The sequence below is a fragment of the Protopterus annectens genome, chromosome 17.part0 (assembly GCF_019279795.1).
Source record: "Protopterus annectens isolate FY-2018-M chromosome 17.part0, PAN1.0, whole genome shotgun sequence".
NCBI lineage: Eukaryota > Metazoa > Chordata > Ceratodontiformes > Protopteridae > Protopterus > Protopterus annectens.
In genome coordinates, this window is record NC_056751.1 from 35,365,893 (window position 1) to 35,388,732 (window position 22,840).

A 22,840-nucleotide genomic window follows, 5' to 3' on the forward strand; every position below is an offset into this window, starting at 1 on the left:
AATACAGGAATGAAAAGTTGCTTTGTATGTAAGCAGTGCAGATTAATTTTTTGAGGGATGCACTTTTCTGTTCCTGGATATTCCATATTAATTTCAGTAAAAGACAACTATGATTGTAACACCAAAGGTGTTGAATATATTGCTTTTTGTTCTTCCTGCCCAGCATTTGTTGGGAAGATGATTGGTCCTTTAAACATAAGAATATACCAACATATTTATGCTGTTCACAAGAAGAATAATTATAATGCCTTATACAAGCATTCTGTTCAATGTAAGGAATTTAGAGAATTTGCTTTTACTATATTTGAAAAGGTAGTTTGCCCCATTAGGGGTAGTGATTGGGAACGATTGATGGAACAGAGGGAGCTTTACTGGCAATTGTTGTTGAATGCTAGCATTTCACCAGGAATTAACAATATCTCTTAAATGTATTTTAAAAGCAAAAGCTGAACTTTGCTGAATTAATACCGTATGTGTAAGGTTTTTTTAGATTTGGGAAATTATTATTTATATGTTCATCAATTTCTATTAACCATTTGGATTTTAGCAACAAACTGTTCGGAAATGGTAATACCAGATAGATATTTACCACAGATTACTTTTTTATAGTTATTCTATATTAAAATTTTGGACTGATTATCGTTGCTATTTTTTGATTTTAAGATGTATCTCTTTAAATATTTTACTGTGTTTGATGCCATTTATGGTATTGAAAAAGAAGGAAGTGAGTGACTATTTAACTCTGAAATTCTCTGTAAATTTGGAACAAAAGCTCTTGGATAAATAAAACATTGATTTGTGGCATACGGTGTGGTGTTCGTTTTAGTAATGTACAAAGCGAGGTATAATTTACTATGTATATACATTGGCTTCTAAAGCAGGTCAATCTTCAGTAAATCTTGAAGGAGAAGAAACTCAGAAAGAAGATAGGTTAGGTGATATGTCCTGTGTTGAGCCAGGAGCTTTTGTCTTGGATGACGAAGTGTTTCTTGAGTTGCATTCTGAATGTGGAATAAGTGTTGATTTCCTTAATGTTGATGAGGAGAGTTTGCCAAAGAGTAGGTGGAAGAGAAGATAGCATGTACAATGGTGTGGAGTTTGGTTCTAGGGGTAACGAGAGGTGGTGTGGCTTGTAAGTTGTGTCTCAATTTGTATGAGACTTTTTTCATGAAATCTAACTGCAAGGGGAGTAAATGTTTGGAGTTGGAGTAGTTTGTATAGTTGGGGTCCTAAAACTTTTGTAAAACCTAAAACATTTAAACATGTTTCTACTTCATTAGAAAGTTCATGGAAGAAAGACCAAAACTCATTCTTGTCACCAAGTGGTAGCCAAGAAGGACATATTTTTTAGGTATTCAGGTTCCAGACAAGAAAGGACACTGTTCTGGTCCAAGTCAAACATTATCCCAATGTTTAAAGTGACTGCTGGGTCCTAATTTAGACATTCTTATCCTGCCTGATATTCTAGCAGGAGTCTTAAAGGTTGTTGAGGCTCCTAGAAACCTCCATTCAGCAAATCTGTGCCTCCAAGTGGAAAATGCTTTCAGTTTGAACTGATCTTCTACCATCCCAAGTCAGTCAGGTTACTAGTCTTCTTGACCTGCCTCAAGCACCTGTACAATTTATGTCACAGCTATGCTACTGTCAAGGTGCATCTGCCAGTGATTTCTAGCTGTCAAGACATTGAGCAGGGCAGAATTGTGACCTGCCACCAGCTGGTCAAGCAGACCCTTAAAGGTGAGCTAGACCACCTTTTCTATCTTCTTTTTGAAGAAACTCTTCTCCTCCATGCAGCCCATTCATGGTTGTCAGACTTGAGTGTGTACAATTCTAGCTTGGCACAACAGGCTTGAAATTTGTGTCTTTGAAGATGATGTTTCTGATGGCCATCACCTCTGCTTAGAAGATTTCAAAGTCTCACAACCTCACATTTAAGGAACATATGAAAACATAATACCTGCATTCCTCCCTAAAGTGATTCCTGAGTTGTCTGTGAACCAGTCAAGTCAGTTCTGTGTTTTACCTGAAGTAAGTGCATGAGTTTAGGACATTGAGTGAGCTGTTTATTTCATTTACGCCACAGAAAGAAGGCTTTCGGTTGCTAGATAGACACTTTCTGAGTGGATTGCTAAGCTCTGTTGTCTTTTGCCACCAGATGGTGAACCTCTCTTTTGAGAAATGCTTCATTGAAATTCCACTGCACCAGGGGAGCTGTTTCCCTCAGCACTGGCTTTAGGTATGTTTCTGTCACACATAACCAGGTGGCCTTCGATGTACAGCTTCACCAGGCATTATTGTCTTCACAGTGACTCCAGATGTTGAACTTCCTGTGGTAGAGCTGTACTTCAGAATTCTGCAGGCTGAATATTGGGCCTCAGTCTGGCCTTGCAGCTTACAGTTCATCTCAACTGTTGGACCCTTCAGCGAGAGCCATCCTAACTGTATCAGTTGATCTGTGAAAGAGCCCTCTTTAATAATTGGAATACCCCATCAGTATTCCCCTTTTAGTAGACAGCACTTCTGTTTAGTCTTGACTGATTGAGTTTCGTGCAAGTCAGACAAGTTTATCCTTGCATATTATTTGTGGGAAGAGTAGGTGACAAATCTTTATTTGTGTTTTTTGATTTGCAAGAAGGTGTAAGTTGATGGCTTGAGGCAAACTGGTGTACACTAGAGTTAGGCACACTTAAGTAGCCAATTTTATGATTTTTCAGCATGCAGCAGCACAAAATTAATGCCCCCCTCCCCCCACAAAGTGAGGGAATTTTCCAAAGCATAGTTTATTCTGATTGGTGGAAAAGATGAACCCAGCTAGCTGCACAAAGGAGGGCAGTTGTATAGATCAGTGATACAATAAAGCACACCTGTTATTTCTTTAGACAGAAAATTACTTTTAGCAGAAAACTGTTGATATGCAAAGTAAATTATTATTTTGCAAAGATTTATACATACAGCATTGTGTGTGCAGTATTTCCAGACTGAATCCACCAGTTATTTTCGTTCCATTCCCATTTAGTATTAATGTACTCCTCCCAACTATGCTGTAAATTGTTGAAACATTTTGATAAATATGATTAGAGTACAAAAGAGAAAATGGACTGGTAAATATATGGCTGAAGTAGTAAATTTAGTTCTTGTTCTAAATTCGTATTCTGTTTGCTTTCCATGCAATAGCACCACATTGCTTGAATGAAATATGAAACAAATTGCTTATTCATTTCTATTGTAATATACCTTGACATGTTTTAGACAGTGCTTATTTTATTTTACAGGTTTCTGCATGTTTGTAATAAGATTAGTGAAGAAGCACTATAGACTGCAGTTTTACATGGTAGGTATCAGTATTATATTCATTAACTTAAGTGACCAATTGGCATATTACTGTTTTACGTGGTAGGTATTAATTGTATTTAAGTGATTAATTCACATAGTCGTGACAGTTTTGACTTTTGTGGGATATAGACTTTAAACTTGTGTTGCATGGTAGCAGCTAGTGATGACATCTGTGAAAGCTGTAGAGAACTGTTCATTATTTACACCTGGACTCTGTGCTTACACACCATTCATTCCAAGGGGTACAGTACAATAACATAGTGGCGTACCTGGAAAAGCCTTTTGCACCTGATAATTGTCATTATCCATTAATGTGTCAGGCAATATTGCAGTTACTTACCACCTTTAATAAGGGGGTAATGTTTGAAAGTTAATTCTCATGCTGGAATACAGATATGGCCAAAAGACCATACCTTTTGGTTGTCCAGAATTGTGCAGAATGTCCTAAGTTTTGCCTTATATTTTTGGCTGCTACTCATAAAATGTGTAATTTTTCTGGAAAATCATTCAGATTTCATACCCTTCAGAAAATACGTGCTAATGCAAAACCTGTTATTATAGCAATTTTGTAAGTTTATAAAAGCAAAATTTAAAACCTGTCCCTGATTTTGGGCCTCTGTCCCCCATTATTTCTGATTTTGTCCAGAATTCTTGCTGTAAGAGGTTGAGAGGAATGACTGTGACTGAATTCCACCAAGCACAACATTTTTATTTTGTGTTTTGTAATGTAACTTCAATGTTTATCACATAGGATGGTGTTACTAGGAAGACATGGAGATGTTTTACTTGTGAGATAGCATGAAGGATATACATAAGCAGGTAGGAAAACAGAAGTAGAATCTTACAGAGAATAGTCTGATCTGAAGTAGTTAACTTAATTTGATCAGCAACCTGTGGGTATCGGATCCGACCTCGGATCTGAGCCGGCAGCTTTCCAAGCTAAAGATCCGAGCTCTCTGCTCCTCCCCCTTACCCATAATACCCTGCTACCTCCCTCCAGTCCTCAGATCTCATTTGCCGCGGCTTCTGAAGCATTAGGGATGAGCTCTTAGCGTTTTAGGTGAGAGGAATTTAGGTGTATTTTTCTCAGATAAATACTTTTTTGGTGTGTGTGTGTGTGTGTATATAGTTAGACCTTTGTGTAGTTAAACCGTGTTTTATTATTTTTTTGTACTAAATTAGTATTTTTTCCCTTCCCCTTACTGTGTGTCAGGGCATGTGCTTGTGTGTGATGGCTGAGGGCCCTAAGGCTATTTTTTCAAAATGTGCTGAGTGTGGTCATAAGCTGTCCCCAGCGGATGGCCACACTCAGTGCGTTCTTTGCCTGGGGGTAGCCCACTTAATATCAGGCTGCCAGATTTGTGCAGCCTTTAACCCCTGGGCTCTGAGGAACAGGAGGAACAAACTAATCTTGGCGGGAATCTTACCCCCGGATTCCTCTTCCTCCTCTCCCTCAGTGGTGCCAGTCGTGGCTGCGACTGTCCAACCTTCAGCTCCCCCTCCCCTGGCTGGGACTCAATCTCCCACTGCTTCCCAGGGAGAGGGGGACTCTTCCAGTAAAGAGAAAAGACATAGAGAGAAGGAGAGGGATAGACACAAGAGTCATAAGCGGTGGGCCAAATCAGTTCCATCTGCACCGCCAGCTAAGTTGAGTTGCTCCCCTGTGAGGGTTTCCAGATCTTCCCCCTCTTGGCTCCATTCTCCATGCTTCTCTCTGGAGCCGGAGGAGGAGTCCCGGTCACCTTCAAGATCATCTAGGAGGCCTACCCGGCCCACCTCGACGACTTCTTCCAGGTCTACCAGGAGTCTGTTCGACGCAGATATGGACTGGATGATGCATCAATTCCTGCAGTCCCAGATGCAGATGGCAGTGCTCCTGCCTCCCCCCCCTCTGGGAGGGAGCTCGGCCCCTTTCTTTGCACCCATTGCTCCTTCTCTGATCCACTATTGGGTTTCAGAGCCATCGGATCTGAGTCGTCTCGGAGCCGGGGAGTCGGTACCGATAGTAGTTGCTACTTCAACGCCGGCCCTACCCTCGAGTTTAACGGGTCATCTTTCGGATCCTAGCTCTCGGGGCCGAGAGCCAAGTTTCAGATCCGCAGGGGTGAGTGTGTCTTCGGCTCCATTGCTGTCGGAGCACACTTCCCTTTTGGGTCCGATCGCATCGGCTCCGACACCGGTCCTCACGTCGGAGCCGATGGGACTAGTCTCGGAGTCAGGGGAGAGTGGTTCACCTTCGGCCTTCGACGTGGTGTAGATGGTGCTGTCGAGGAGTTCGAAGTCCCCGGCCTGTACTACGAATCCTCCATTCACTGTCTCGCATATGGGCCTGTCTTCCATCGTCCGGCCCCAGGGACAGCCTGCGTCTGCGCCCCAGTTGGTTCCCATAGAGGAACAGGACCCCGTTGGTGAGCCCTCCTCGGACAGCCCTGCCGAGGAGGTCCCTCACAAACGAAAGTGTAAGAGGAGGCACTTGGACTCCCCCGAGTCCCTCACGGAAGACACGGACTTAGAGGAAGGGGAAGGTTCCCCCAGGTCACCCCCTGAGGATGTCTCATTTGGAGACATTATGGAGATGCTGTGCATAAGAGGAGGGTGGTCAGCCCAGAAACCTTCCTTGGATGAGTCTGTGTTTCTGGAGGCATTCAACGCAGGCCCATCTACCTCTTGGGTGTCCCCTCCGGCCGACCCCCTGGTGGACTTTATTACTACCAGGGCTTGGAAGGAGCTGGACACTGTGGAGCCAATCCCTAGGAGACCGGATAAAATCCTTAGTCCCCCTTCTGACAAGCCGGCATAGAATAAATGTTCCCCGGTAGATGCCATGGTGGTGGCGGCGGCCACCAAGAAGGAACTGGCACAAGAAAGTTCCTCGGTCCATCCTCCTGATAAGGAATTTCGGACGATGGACCACATTGGAAAGCGGATATTTGCATCAGCCACCTTTTCTATAAGGGTGCTGAATTATCTGGCACACGTAATTAGGCTTCAGCGGGATCTGATTAAGGAATACGCTGAGTTTCCCCCGGAGTCCATGGCGGCCGAGGATAAAAGGACCTTCTCGGCTCGCATGGCCACTCTGAAGTCAGTATCAAACACTTCAATGCAGCTTCTCTCCCATGTCACGGAGGGGGCGGCTAGGGCCAGCGGAGCAGGTGTCGCCTTACAGCGCCACACCTAGCTCCGTCTTTGCGACTTTGCGGAATCCTTCAAGGCATCCTTCGCGAATGCTCCCTTTGATGGTTCTATGCTTTTCGGCAAAAACCATCCACAACACACTACTCCAATGCGAAAAAGATGGGAAGACGCTGTCTACTGTCGGAATCCGCTTCTCTGCTCCTCAAAGGTCCTCCTCTAGGAACCAGAGAGGACAAAAGAAGATGTGGTTCCAGAAGTCTCAGCAGTCCCATCCCGCTCCTGACCCTTCGTCCTTCAGAGGCAGAGGAGGACATGGTGGACGCCGGCCCAGACGCAGAGGGGGGGGCCGAAGAATTTCAGGTCGAGAGAACCCTTCTCCAACCAACCCGCGCAGCAGCCCTGATGGGTTGCCCAACTGTCCCTCTCTGGAGGCAGTCGGGGGGCGTTTTTTGGAGCATCTACCAAGTTGGGAGTCCATTACTACAGATCACTGGATGCTCCGAATAATAACCAGAGGTTACTCTATCCCCTTTCTGAATCTTCCCCCGCTAACGAAGCACCTCCTCGATGTTCCACCCAATCAGAGGGAGGCTGCAGCTTCAGAAATAAAAAAGTTGCTAGAAAAAAGGGCCATCCAGCACGTCCCCCCAGAGCAGTCCGGGTTGGGCAAATACTCCAGGTTCTTTTTGGTGCCAAAAAAGACAGGGGACGTGAGGCCAATTCTCAAACTGTCTACTCTGAACCTATTCATTGCCAAAGAGAAATTCCGGATGGTCACTCTGCAGTCTATTCTCCCCCTCCTGCAGGAGAATGACTGGATGTGCTCCATAGACCTCAAGGATGCATACCACCATATTCTCATGGACAGACGATCCAGAAGGTTTCTCCGCTTTCGGCTAGGGGCCAGTCATTATCAGTTCAGGGTTCTTCCGTTCGGCCTCACCACAGCCCCCAGGGTGTTCACCAAGGTCATGGCAGTTGTGGCAGCCCACCTGAGACTTCAGGGAATTCAGGTCTTCCCATACCTAGACGACTGGCTCCTTACCATCCCCACCAGGCATCTACTCTGTTCTGCCAGGGATTATTCTTTACTCTTGGCCCATTATCTAGGCATTACCATAAATTTCAGGAAGTCATCTCTTCTTCCTGTTCAAGTTCTGGATTTCATAGGGGCCAGGATAAACACGCGTCAGTCCAGGGCCTTTCTGACAACGGACAGGTTACGCACCTTGTCACTCCACATAATAGCGCTTCTACAGTCCCCAGCCCCAACCGCGGATTTAGTCCTGAGAGCCCCTAGGATCCATGGCGGCAGCCATCAGCCTTTCACCTCTTGCTCGATTACACATGAGAGTCCTTCAATGGACCCTTCAGGTCCAATGGTCTCTCCTCCTTCACCCACTGGATTCACCGATTCCCCTAAGCAGGGTTTGCAGAAACTCCCTTCTTTGGTGGCTCCATTCCTGGGAGCTCCAAGAGGGGAGACCGTTCGTAATGCCTCAACCCCAAACCACGCTGACCACGGACTCTTCTCGCCTCGGGTGGGGGGGCATTGCATGGGCAGAACCGTCCAAGGCACGTGGACCCCTGTAGAGACCGTTCTGCATATCAATGTTCTGGAGATGAGGGCGGTGCTTTTAGCGTTGCAAGCCCTTCATGACCTTCTTCCTCCGGGGACCATTGCAATTCAGACAGACAACATGGCGGTAGTCTTGTACATCAACAGACAGGGAGGGACCAGGTCTTACCCCCTTTGTCGAGAGGCTACGAGAGTTTGAGAATGGGCGATTGCCACCAACCACTTTCTGATAGCAACGCACATTCCGGGTTAGTCCAACATACTAGCGGACAAGTTGAGTCGTTTGATCCTCACACCATATGAGTGGTCTCTAAACCCCTTAGTTGCAAAACAGATCTTCCTCAGATGGGGTCAGCCTTGCTGCGATCTCTTTGCATCTCCTTCAAACGCAAAATGCAGCAGGTTCTTCGCTCTAATTCCCCACCGGGGGAGAGTCCCAGAGACGCTCTGGTTCATGCTTGGCCATCTGGTCTTCTTTATGCTTATCCTCCTCTTCCACTAATGATGAAATTTCTGCAGAAAGCTCATCGGTTGGGAAGCAAAATAATCCTCATAGCCCCATTCTGGCCTCCCAGATCTGGTTCTCGTACCTGCAGTCTCACATCATAGCCCCTCCTTGGGTCTTAGATCCCATTCTGGATCTGATCTCTCATCCTTCTGGTTTGCAAACTCCGAACTTGGACAACCTCAAGCTCACAACTTAGTTGATCCAGTTCCACTAATGGCTAGGACTCCCGGTATCTCATCTTCCTTAAAATCTATTCTGGTAGCAGCGCATAAACCTTATGCCAGGAAGATCTACAAGAGTAAATGGAAGCGTTTTTCCATCTGGGCCAAACATAGGCTGTTGGACCCTTTTACAGCTCCCATTCCAATAGTTCTTGAATTTCTGTCCCAGATTTTTCACCAAGGGGCCAGTGCTTCTACTGTTAAGGTTCAGATGGCTGCGATTTCTCATTTCCACATCGAGGACAACCTTGGTACCTTATTTTTCACTAAGATATGCAAGACCTTTTTGAAAGGCACTTTCCTGTTAAGACCTCCTGTCAAGAATGTGGTTCCCCCATGGGACTTAACCTTAGTTCTTCAGGCGCTAACTGGTCCACCCTTTGAACCTGCAGCTTCTTTCGATTTTAAAATTCTTATCTTGGAAAACTGCCTTCTTGGTTGTAATTACTTCAGCTAGAAGAGTATCTGAACTTCAAGCCCTTTGTACATAACCCCCATACCTAGTCTTCCATAAGGACAGAGTTTCTCTCAGGACTAATCCTTTGTTCTTGCCTAAGGTAGCGTCCGAGACCAATATCAATCAAATCATCAATTTGCCTGTTTTCTTCCCCAACTTTAAGAACATAGGGGAATACAGACTGCACTTATTGGATGTGCATAGACAATTGCGATTTTAATTGCACAGGGGAGCTGCTTCTCGCAAATCGGAGCAGCTTTTCATGTCTTTTGCTAAGCCGTCCTTAGGCAAGCCTATTACAAAAGTTACCTTAGCTAGATGGATATCCCATTGCATCTCACACGCGTATACAGCTTCTGGTTGGCCAGAACCCTTGAGGGTTCATGCTCACTCTACCCGTTCTATGGCTACCTCTGCGGCTTTTTGGTCAAGGGTTCCCTTAGATGACATTTGCTCAGCAGCTACTTGAGCCTCGTCTCATACCTTCATTTCTCATTACAAGCTGGATCTGATATCCAGAGGCAGGGCAGCCTTTGGCTCCGCAGTGCTCCGGAATATCCTTCCTTGCGTACCTCCCAGGTTTTGGCAGCTGGGGACTCTGTCTCACAGGTTGCTTATCAAATGAAGTTAACTACTTCAGATAAAGAAGTTATGTACTCACCATAACGTTCCATCTGAGTAGGTAACTTAATTTGTCAGCAACCGACCCCCCCTCCTTCCCCCTAGCTTGTTTCATGGTGTTTTTCATGACATAATGTTTTTTCCTTCTGTCACGCATCAGGTTAGAGTTTTCTCTTGCGAGTATGTTTGACTGTCATTGGTAGATACTATGACAAACTCGATCTGAGGACTGGAGGGAGGTAGCAGGGTATTATGGGTAAGGGGGAGAAGCTGAGAGCTCGGATCTTTAGCTTGGAAAGCTGCCGGCTCGGATCCGAGGTCGGATCCGATACCCACAGGTTGCTGACAAATGAAGTTACCCACTCAGATGGAATGTTATGGTGAGTACATAACTTCTTTTTATCGGTTTCTTGTGAAGTCAGAATGGGTTGTTCTGTTTTTTGCTCAGGTAAATGTAAAAGCAGTGGCATACCTAGCATGTTTGACACCTCCTAAGCAAAGCTTTTTTTTCAAATACCCCCCAGTACGACAGCTGTTTTCAGTAATAATCTTAAAATGAAACAAAATAATGGCCAGAAAGCAAAACAGTGAAATTTTCTTTACTGAATTGTGTATATATAATCACTCCAGTAAAGTAAAAGAAAGTATTAGAAGTCAAAGTCAATGCAAACTTTATTGTCATTCGGAAATCACACAAGTGCAAAAACTGAGCAAAATTCCGTGTCTCCGGACTCAATGTGCAGACAACATATAGACTATTTTCCCTGACATTTACACATATAACACCTAGCTATTACATCACAGACTTGCAGGTAGACAGACTGGTATTGCACATAATTAGAAACATTTTAACACTTTTCAAAGTGAACACTTGCTTACATGAGACTTTAGTATTGCACAGGTACTTAGTTAAGACATTGCATTGATCCTTGCACAGAAAGAGACATTTGAGTATTGCATTGTGAACATTAGAGTATTGCATTATGGTTAATTTATGAATTTGCAACATGTATTGCAGTGAAAGAAGAGATGTAGTTATAGTAAATAAAAGGAAAAAAATACATCATAGTGTTCCTGAAAAAGGAAAAACCCCACTCCTACAAATTGGTGTGTAGCAGTATAAAACATTACAATTTCTGTTTTCCAGCCTTAATTCCTGCACATTTATCATTGACTTTGTCGAAATTTATCTTCTTTTCTTATTCATCCTCAGTAGACAGTTTAACCAGATTTGTCAGTCTGTCTTCGTTCATAATTGATCGAAGAACACCTCTAATTAATTTTAATTTTGAAAAGGACATTCAGAATATTAAGCTGACCAGATTTTTGCAGAATGTCCAGATTTTCACCTTATAAAATTTGTGGTTTTCTGGCAAATCAGTGAGGATTGAACTCATTAAATAATGACATAAATTTGTCTTTCAGACATTATTTCCTTCAGAAAATGGTTACTAATATATCTCATCTTCCTTAAAATCTATTCTCATAGCAGCGCATAAACCTTATGCCAGGAAGATATACAAGAGTAAATGGAAGCGTTTTTCCATCTGGGCCAAACATAGGCTGTTGGACCCTTTTACAGCTCCCATTCCAATAGTTCTTGAATTTCTGTCCCAAATTTTTCACCAAGGGGCCAGTGCTTCTACTGTTAAGGTTCAGATGGCTGCGATTTCTCATTTCCACATCGAGGACAACTTTGGTACCTTAGCTTTCACTAAGATATGCAAGACCTTTTTGAAAGGCACTTTCCTGTTAAGACCTCCTGTCAAGAATGTGGTTCCCCCATGGGACTTAACCTTAGTTCTTCAGGCGCTAACTGGTCCACCCTTTGAACCTGCAGCTTCTGTCGATTTAAAATTCTTATCTTGGAAAACTGCCTTCTTGGTTGTAATTACATCATCTAGAAGAGTATCTGAACTTCAAGCCCTTTGTACATAACCCCCGTACCTAGTCTTCCATAAGGACAGAGTTTCTCTCAGGACTAATCCTTCGTTCTTGCCTAAGGTAGCGTCTGAGACCAATATCAATCAAATCATCAATTTGCCTGTTTTCTTCCCCAACTTTCAGAACAAAGGGAAATACAGACTGCACTTATTGGATGTGCATAGACAATTGCGATTTTAATTGCGCAGGACAGCTGCTTCTCGCAAATCGGAGCAGCTTTTCGTGTCTTTCGCTAAGCCGTCCTTAGGCAAGCCTATTACAAAAGTTACCTTAGCTAGATGGATATCCCATTGCATCTCACACGCGTATACAGCTTCTGGTTGGCCAGAACCCTTGAGGGTTCATGCTCACTCTACCCATTCTATGGCTACCTCTGCGGCTTTTTGGTCAAGGGTTCCCTTAGATGACATCTGCTCAGCGGCTACTTGAGCCTCGTCTCATACCTTCATTTCTCATTACAAGCTGGATCTGATATCCAGAGGCAGGGCAGCCTTTGGCTCCGCAGTGCTCCGGAATATCCTTCCTTGCGTACCTCCCAGGTTTTGGCAGCTGGGGACTCTGTCTCACAGGTTGCTTATCAAATGAAGTTAACTACTTCAGATAAAGAAGTTATGTACTCACCATAACGTTCCATCTGAGTAGGTAACTTAATTTGTCAGCAACCGACCCCCCCCCCTCCTTCCCCCTAGCTTGTTTCATGGTCTTTTTCATGACAGAATGTTTTTTCCTTCTGTCATGCATCAGGTTAGAGTTTTCTCTTGCGAGTATGTTTGACTGTCATTGGTAGATAATATGACAAACTCGATCTGAGGACTGGAGGGAGGTAGCAGGGTATTATGGGTAAGGGGGAGAAGCTGAGAGCTCGGATCTTTAGCTTGGAAAGCTCCGAGGTCGGATCCGATACCCACAGGTTGCTGACAAATGAAGTTACCCACTCAGATGGAATGTTATGGTGAGTACATAACTTCTTTTTATCGGTATCTTGTGAAGTCAGAATGGGTTGTTCTGCTTTTTGCTCTGGTAAATGTAAAAGCAGTGGCATACCTAGCATGTTTGACACCTCCTAAGCAAAGATTTTTTTTCAAATACCCCCCAGTATGACAGCTGTTTTCAGTAATAATCATGAAATGAAACAAAATAATGGCCAGAAAGCAAAACAGTGAAATTTTCTTTACTAAATTGTGTATATATAATCACTCCAGTAAAGTAAAAGAAAGTATTATAAGTCAAAGTCAAAGCAAACTTTATTGTCATTCAGAAATCACACAAGTGCAAAAACTGAGCAAAATTCCGTGTCTCCGGACTCAATGTGCAGACAACATATAGACTATTTTCCCAGACATTTACACATATAACACCTAGCTATTACATCACAGACATGCAGGTAGACAGACAGGTATTGCACATAATTAGAAACATTTTAACACTTTTCAAAGTGAACACTTGCTTACATGAGACTTTAGTATTGCACAGGTACTTAGTTAAGACATTGCATTGATCCTTGCACAGAAAGAGACATTTGAGTATTGCATTGTGAACATTAGAGTATTGCATTATGGTTAATTTATGAATTTGCAACATGTATTGCAGTGAAAGAAGAGATGTAGTTATAGTAAATAAAAGGAAAAAAATACATCATAGTGTTCCTGAAAAAGGAAAACCCCCACTCCTACAAATTGGTGTGTAGCAGTATAAAACATTACAATTTCTGTTTTCCAGCCTTAATTCCTGGACATTTATCATTGACTTTGTCGAAATTTATCTTCTTTTCTTATTCATCCTCAGTAGACAGTTTAACCAGATTTGTCAGTCTGTCTTCATTCATAATTGATCGAAGAACACCTCTAATTAATTTTAATTTTGAAAAGGACATTCAGAATATTAAGCTGCCCAGATTTTTGCAGAATGTCCAGATTTTCACCTTATAAAATGTATGGTTTTCTGGCAAATCAGTGAGGATTGAACTCATTAAATAATGACATCAATTTGTCTTTCAGACATTATTTCCTTCAGAAAATGCTTACTAATACAAATCATATTATTTTAGCAACTTTCTAAGTTTAAACTTTATAAGAGCAATATTTAAAACCTATCTCTATTTTTGGGCCTTTAACCCCATTATTTTAGGCTTTGTCTGAATTTCTTGTGCTAAGAGATTGAGGTATGCCTCTCTGCCACTGCTATCATGAAAGACAGAGACATGTGTTACTTTTTTCAATGACAAATAATATACTAATATAAATTTGGAGCTTGCCACCACATTGGGGATGCTGGAGCCTACCCCCTTACAAAAAACACTTAAAATTTCAGTGAACTTGATCATCAGGGGTTTAATCTTTGGTGAGTCATAGTGGAAGGATTTACTATATCCTTGTTTTAAAAAATCGAGAAGAATACATACATTAAAATTATGCTTGACTTTGCTGCCTATCAAGTAGTGAAGCTGCATTGTTTGTTTTATTTCTCTGAATGTTATGGTGATCCCTTCAGTAGTTTTTCCATGTATGCACAAGCACCAGAATGAAACATTTCCCCCAAAGATCTTGTCCATATGCAGGCACCAGAATGAAACATTTCCCCCAAAGATCGTGTCCATGTATGCGCAAGCACCAGAATAAGACATTTCCCCCAAATATCTTGTCCATGTATGTATAGGCACCAGAATGAAACATTTCCCCTAAAGATCTTGTCCATGTATGCACAGGCACCAGAATTAAACATTTACTGCCAAAGATCTTATCCATGTATACACAAGCACCAGAATGAAACATTCCCCCTACCGGAGATCCCTTCAGCAATTTGTCCATGTATACAGAAGCACTCAAATGATACCAAAATGAACCATTTCCCCCAATGACCCCTTCAGCAGTCTGTCTAAGTATACACAAGCACCAGAGTGAATCAAATTCCACAATGACCATTTCAGCACACTATCCATGTATGCACAAACACCAAAATGAATAATTTCCCCCAATGACCCCTTTAGCAGTCATCTACAAGAATGCAGGAGCACCAGAGTAAAACATTTTTCCCAACAATCCCTTCAGCTGTCTGTCCAGGTATGCACAAGTACCAAAATGAATTATTTCCCTCAACGACCCCTTCAGGAGTCTGTCCATGTATGCACAAGTACCAAAATGAATTATTTCCCTCAATGATCCCTTCAGGAGTCTGTCCATGTATGCACAAGCACCAAATGACATTAAAATGAAGCATTTCTCCCAACAGCCCATTCAGTGGTTTACCCTACTTACTTTAGACTCATATTATTTATTTCTACTGCTCGCTCTCTTTCTGTGTCACACTATGGCAATGCCACTTCAACGTGCGCAGCCAATTACAGGGGTGGTTACCAAGCAAGTAGACCTAGGTGGGGCTTGGAAACATGCAGGATGTCTCAGATTTATGCTTAGGATGGGTATTGCCATTTCCCTTAAAAGGGGGGGGGTATTTGATTAAAGATATATATATATTTTTTTGTAATTTTATGCCCCCTTACAGCTTGCATCCAGAGTGGATGGCATCCTCCTCACCCCCATTAGCATGCCTCTGTGTAAAAGATCCATTGGCACTCATTGGAAATAATAGCAGTTCCCCAGTATGGTCACATTTCTGTTTGTCATTATGAATATCACCTGGGGTCTCCCTAGAAAAGAGGCCACTGGCTTAGCAAGACTTAAATATAGGTAAATATAGCTGTAACTGGAAAATGCAACATTATAGTATGCACTGTCCTCCCAACACAGTTTGTCCCCTGCTGTTCAGTATTATATTTTATATTTCATATGTAACCATGTCAGTTTGTTTAATGAAATCTGCAGCACTAACATTTATTTTCATTATTAATTCTTTACTGCAGAATAATTAAATTCATTGCATTTATCTTTTTAGGTAGAACAACTGCATTGAAACTGAGAGAGTGAGAAATCATATTGTTTTTAATAAGGCCTTACTTTAGACAAAACTTACTTTGTGGAATACTTGACATTGTCTGCTGATGTAAAAACATCCCCTGGCACAAGACAACATAAAAATATTTCTGAAATCTGACCTTAGTTGTATTCCCCCAGTTCATCTCAGCATTCAATGCTTTTTTTTGTGGTGGGTTGTTTCCCCTCAGTATTCATGCAGAGATGTATATAATGTAACACAATACGTGTATTGTATAAATAATATATAATATATAAAAACTGTTGAGTAGCTTAACTGAATGCTGACAGTGGAAGGCTGGCATTATGTTCATGTCAACAAAATATTAAAATGAATTGTATAGATTTATGATATAATTCTCTGTTAAGTCTTCTCTCGGGAAAAAAAATGAAAATTAATTTCCAAAATCTGACCCTGCTGCTTCAGGAATATATTGGAGGAATAATCCAACCTGTAGTAGTTTCCTGTGTTAAATTACATAGAAATTAATTGTTCTTCACAAATGCCACAAAATACAAGCTGACTGAATTATAGCATTTGACGTCATACTTGGTAGACTGATGTCTATTTGCTGCAGTGCAACACATAATGTCATACAGCACGCTAAGCATGCTATCATATTAAAAATGAGCATTTGTTTCATTCCCTTCTTATACCTTTCCTGAAGGTCTGCTCTGAAGCATTGGTTCTCACTGTTCCCGCAATGTAAGTAAAGGTTGTGAACCAATATATTTTAATATCCTTTCTGCTTTTAAAATTTCTCACAAGTTACTGTACATTCTAAACCATCCAGTGCTAGCTAGAGCAAAAATTGTGAGTTTTATTGACTTTTGTTTGCACACTGTGCTTTACTTTACTTTTAAAGTGATTTTCTGATGCCCATATATGTGCATTACAGCCCCTGGAAAGTTTAGTGCCATGATACATTTTCTCCTTTACCCATCCTTACATTTTTGGACCATATTTTAAAGAAAAGGCTACATAAACTTTTTAATAAAGTATGGTCCAAATAAATTTAATATATTCCTCAGTGATCTTACATTGAGGTAACATGAAGAAAATCCATAGATTTTATATATGTTGGTGCATACATTAAAGACTATAGAGACATAACTCTTTCCCGACACTGATGTCACTGTGGTTACAGTTTACTGTTTATAGTCTGTTGCAGAAGGAAAATGGAAGTTTTATAATTCTTTTTAAAAACAGCAATGTGCCATGTAAGCACTGTGAAAGTAACACTTACAGGGGGTTGGGGTCTAGGATCCAGTTCAGTTTGCCATCTTAATTCATTCTTCTTCTTTAGGATGCTGTTTAAGCTACCCCACAGACTTAAATGCATGGCCGGCCTTTGGCCTAGGCCAAGTAGGCGAATGCCTAGGGCGCCACCGTAGTAGGGATGCTTGTAAAGTAATTTGTATGGTGTAGGTAGACCAGGATGGGGCACATGGTGGTGTTGGGGGGTGCTGTGGAGCCCTTCTGTCTAGGGCACCAGCTGACCAAAGGCCAACCTGCCTTAAATGAGATATTAAATGTGAAACATCTTTTAAAACTGAATGAAAGGTAAAAAGAAGAGATGGGATTGGTTGTTTAGAAAAGTAGGTTTGGGTATGGAAGTATATAAGATTTGTTTGTGTCTTTTGGCTTTTCCCGGTTAGGGGTCGCCACAGCGGAACTCCGGTCCGCTAATGATTGGTAGTGGATTTTTATGTACCGAGTTACCAGCCCTGACACACAACCTTCAATGAAGGCACACCCCATTCATGTATGTCTCCACACAGAAGACGCTCTAGCTGAGAATCGAACGGGACAACGTCTTGCTATGAGGCGACAACGCTACCGCAGCACCACCACCGCAGTTCTTATGGAAGTATATGATTGTGTATATTCTGTATTAATTCAGTTCTAAAGTAGTCTGGAAGAAATAAGGAAGAAAGTTCTAAACTATTACTTGACAATTTGGTAATGTAAAAGTTGCTTCCACAGTGGTTCCAAAGCATTTGTTATTTTCATTTTATTTTATTGTTGCATTAGATATTGGACCATTTTGAACAGTTTGGATTGTTTTACACTTTTTATGTAACTAGAGTAGAAGATGAAAAGTTTTGACAATGGAGCCTGAATGGTGTTTGACACTTGTTTGCCATATGCTGTGGTGCAAAGGTAAGAAGTTTAATATAGATAAATATAATATGTAAACAGACGTAACAGTCAACATTTCATTTTGTGGATGCCACATATACTGGTGATTCAGGAATGGATGAAAATTATGCTTAACAAAAGACAGGCTCAGTCTAATAAGAAATGTACTGCCCTGATTAGAGAAAGCATGCTTATTCTTTTTTTTTTTGTTAGATGGTGTATTGACTCCATTCCACTGGGTCTGTGGCTTATTTTCAGGGGAAACCTGAGGTGGTATTCATACTGAGTTAGGTGTAAGTTGGCCTGGACACTAGTAAAATTGTCCTACTCGTACAGGAGTGGGCATGAGGGAGCTCTATGATAGTGAGAAATTAGTGAGGTAGTTTTGGAGTGCAGCATGTGGTATCCCCTGTGGAACTGATATTTTGCAGTTGGAAGATAATTTGCCTGATGATGTCCTGTCCCATATGAGAAGAATGCCTGATAGCAAAACTAAAACTTTGTGGAGTGCCATTATAGAACGTGTTGCCAGAGAAGGTATGATCACATCTGATGTGGTAAAATTATTTTTGATAATGCAACAAAAGCATAAGACAAATCCTGAGATGTTTGATGTTGCTGCAGGAAAGCAGACTGTGTTCGGCAAAAGGCAGAGACTTCACAAGGAAGTGAAAGACTATGAAACAGCGAAAAATCAGTTTTTTTCAAAGAGTATATCTCATCAGATTCTGTATTAAATCAGATGGAAAAGTCTCACTTGAAAGATTCCTGTTTGGGGATGTAGTGATTATGCTTAAGTATACCCAATGTATGTAAGCATCTGCTTCTGAATCACATTAACTTTCTTGTTTAAAAAAAAAAAGGTATTAGCTGATTTAAATAAACTGATAACTGTGGAAAAAAAGATTTGTAACTATCAACTGAAGGATTGATGCAGTCCAGGAAGCTGTTACCTTGATTAAAAAAAATGATAACAATTTGAAATTGAATGTGGGCCTGTGGTAGCAAGCAGAAGTTCTACTGCTGCACTGCAGACATTAAATAAACAGGTTAATATTGTTGGTATGCTACCTTGGTATAATGAGGAATGTATTATACATTATACTAATCACTCAAAAAATATTTTTAGGTGAAGCGGTGGTACATGTTCAAACACAATGTCCTTAGTTACAACCTTGTGTTGATGTTGGGTAGTTAGGGCATATAGTAAATCTGTATGAGTTCATGAATATGCACAATGCAGAGCAGCAGAACAGAAAGATTTTAAAGAAGTATAGAGTACAGTACAGGCTATTAATGGCACTTTACATTGGACTGAAAACACAGTACAGATGTGCAGCTCCTGAACAGACTAGTTTCAGAGCAGTTTGAACAGCCTTTCACATGGCGACTTCACATAATAAATTTGCCATCTTAAAAAAATCTGAGCTTGTTGGTTCTGATTGTAGGGTGGATGATGAGCATGACAAAAGTTTGGAATGGAGTTGTTATATACTTTTTGCTGGTAGAAGAGCTACTCCTGGTCTGTTGGGAATTTCTTCAGAGAGATCACTGTCTAAACACAAAGTAAACATTGAAGGAACTGATGAACACTTTGGAAGTCATTTTGAATAGTGATGCACAAACTCACTATTACAGCTGTGCACACTGTGCTCAGCATAACATATTACTACCTTTTTAGGTTAGACCCACTAAATTGATTAGGATAGGATGGCATCCACAGATGAACATCCATAGATGAGGTAACTTTTGTGTTATAGAAACACAACAGTGTAGTTCATGTACATGTTCAGAACGATTGTCCTTAGCAGCACTAGTTACCAGGCTAGATGCCAAAGTAATTTCCAAGCTTGTGTGAGTTTTTTGCTTCTAGCAGTAGTCCTTCCTTTACAGTGACAACATATTCACATTTCTGCTTTACAGTCTCTATTGTCAGTAGGCAGTTTGAGAATGAAAAATGACTGATGCTATTCCTTGGGACTCAGCATAGTTACCATCCCAGTCTGTAGGTTCCAGATTGTCCCATAGCTGGAGCATCAGTGTTTGTAGTCATGGCTGACCTAGGTCTATTATAGGCAGTTTGTCTCCAGCAGGAACATCACAAATTAGTCCCCTGAATGTGATAAGAAACTGAGCTTGTTTTTCCATGATAATTATTAGAATCAGCTTTGGAACTCCCACAGTAGTATCCCAAAGGTGCAGTTAACTGTCTTAGGTTCATAGGTTCATAGGTTCATACTAGGCTATCTGCCCGAGGGCATTTATAATGTAGCCCCCTTGTTTTGTTTTACGACCCTTTTTAGTATGGGGGAACTACCCATTATTTTGCTGTGCCTCTGTCCGTGTGTGACACTGAGGTAATTCTGGGGTATATCTATGTATCTCCATCCATTGGTCAAGATTTCTTGAACAAGGCCAGCCAGCGAGTGCTCTCAGTCACATGTGTTTTGGATTTTGTTCCACAGCATACAGGGTCTTTGGTGAATCCCAGCACGTCCTATTAATAGCCTGTGTTTGTGTTCGTCGGGTCCGCCTTGTTCTTCTGGCCCTAGATGATGGATCTTTTGAAGTGAAGTCATCAAGTCTCACATATTCTCATCCTTTTGTGTTAGGCCTTGGCCTTGTAGGCAAAGGTCACCGAGCTGGTGAAGCTGAATAGAGCTGAGTTCTTTCAGTGAGTTCAGCAGGACAGCATTTTTAGGACCTTTTTTGAGACCCTTTTTTTTGTTTGGTCCAGCTGCTGCAAGTGTCGGGTCAATCACATCAATCATGGGGGCATTGTACTCAATCATTGGTCTGATGAGTGATGGTCTGATGGAGATGATGGACCTCCCTTGATATAGATGAGAATCCTCATGATAAGGTGTCATGATGTAGTAGGACTTGTTAACTACTTCAACTACTACATGGTGCGCTACATGGACTACTGTTCCTAACCTATGGTTGACCTCCCCCAGGTCCCTGATAACTTCTTCTGTGCCACCTGTTTTTACCTAGGTTAGGTTCTTAAGGTAACCTTGTTTTCCCGAAGATCATTTTTTGGCATTTTTGGCTCATTGTTTTAGCACCAGTTATCCGCTTCGCTTTTCTTTGAAGAGATTCTGTTCTGTATGTGTTTTGTATGTTGTGTCCCATATGGTTTGAAGTTTGTGTCATCTGCAAACTTGTCATCTTCCCTCTCCTGTGTACTTGTGTACTGGAAAGTAGATGCCAGAGTGGGCCACAAGACCACACAATGGGACACCACTGACACCACAGGCTTGAGCTTTTGACCCTGCCATAGGCTGACAGTCCTGACCCTGTGGGTTCTGTCTAGTTGGCAACCCATCTTGTGATGTGTTTATGTGGGTTAACCTGATGAGGTGATGAGTTTTCAATGGAGGTAGCCTGACGAAGGCCTCGTAGAATTATTGTCAGGTCGAGGCATGTATGGCTTCTCATCAATGGCTCAAGTGACTTTTCTGACTGTTTCAACTAAGTTGCCAGGTTGATGAAAATGACTGGCAAAGCCAAAACCCAATTGGATTCAGTCCAAAAGCTCTTCTGTCCTATTTGATTTATAACCATGTCCCCTCCATGGCTTTCATGATGTTGGCTTCTGTCAACTGGGGTCGGGCTTTGTGGTATTTCCTTGGCAGGAGGGCACACCCTTTGTGAAGTGGGACCACAGTTGTCGTGCGCCACCTGGAGCACGTATCAGAGTTCAAGACTATTTGATTAAACAGCTGTCTGTAAGACTTGGTTTAATTTCTCATTGATTTCAGAGGGTTTTACGGGACAGGACATCGGTCCCATGGATGCGGTGTGTTTTTGCTTGAGAAGAGATTCTCACTTTTTGGCTTGGAGAGAGGGGGGGGGACTTGCACTGAAGAGATATTCTCCTTTCTGGGGGGGGGAGATATTTGATATGCTGTGTTTCTGTATGGGGGTATGTTTTCTGTCTTCTGGGCAGTTCTAATCACATCATTCATTGAAATATCTACTCTTTGCAGACCTTTCATTCTGAAACTTTTGTAAGTATTGTTTCTTTTAAACAGACCCACCAAGACTTGGTTTCATAAAGTGCAAAGTTGTCCTAATATGTTTATTTAAGAACAGTGTTCTTCGTGTTTCACTGTTGCAGTCATTACATTTGGGTAATCTGCTGGCAGGTTGCCCTCAGTCGGCCTGATTAACAAAGTCTTGGGTCCTGCGTTGGTTGCTGTCCCTTCTTCCATGACATCAGGTTGTCAGGGGTATAAAACATGCAGCCGATGCCATTACATCAGTCTTTCTTGCCGCACTGTGACCGAAGCAGAAGCAGTTCGCAAGTGCCGGTTGGCCGACTCCTGAAATTTTTGTTTTCGAGTTTCAGAACCAAAGTCTGCAACTAAAAGCTAAGTACCGCGTTGGGGAAACTTTTTCTTGCTCCTTACCGATGTCAGTAAAAGTTAATAATTGCATTACTTGTGGGAAGCAAATACCTCATAAGGATTTTCATTTGTACTGTATTCCTTGCCTAGGCCCTGACCACAACATGCCTTGCTGTCAGTTTTGTGCTAAATTTAATCGACGCACTATTAAATGTCAGTATATTTTTGCTTCTAAATATTTTGGCTCAAGATTTAACTATCCAGAAATGTTGTCAGTTAGCAATCCGACTACCGGAATACCTAAAAAATGCAAAGAAAAAGACAGAGACAGACCGTCGAGGTCCAAAACCGGCGACGAAGCTTCTCCTAAGCCAGTCGCCGGTTCGCCGGTACTCAGTGAGGTGCTTTCACAGCCCCTGATACCCGCTACTTTTGATTCGCAGGACTCTACTGAGACCCATTCAGAGTCCCGCGAGATACTTTAAGTATTGAACCCGTGGATGTGGATGTCTCTACCTTAGATGGGTCTGGAGCCGCTGAGCAGGCACTGGCTTCTGAGGGTGTTTTCAGGCCTAAAGATTTGTATATTAAACTGATGCCATCTTCCAAATTAAG

The 22,840-nt window shown here is 42.0% G+C and overlaps 1 protein-coding gene across 1 annotated transcript in view; it reads left to right on the forward strand.

Moving 5' to 3' along the window:
• Positions 1-22,840, forward strand: part of CDS1 (CDP-diacylglycerol synthase 1) — a 1,285,468-nt gene that overhangs the window by 708,751 nt on the left and 553,877 nt on the right. The window contains exon 6 of the mRNA XM_044058908.1: positions 3,273-3,331. Coding sequence (XP_043914843.1) covers positions 3,273-3,331 — 59 coding nt within the window. The remainder of the gene's footprint in view (positions 1-3,272; positions 3,332-22,840) is intronic.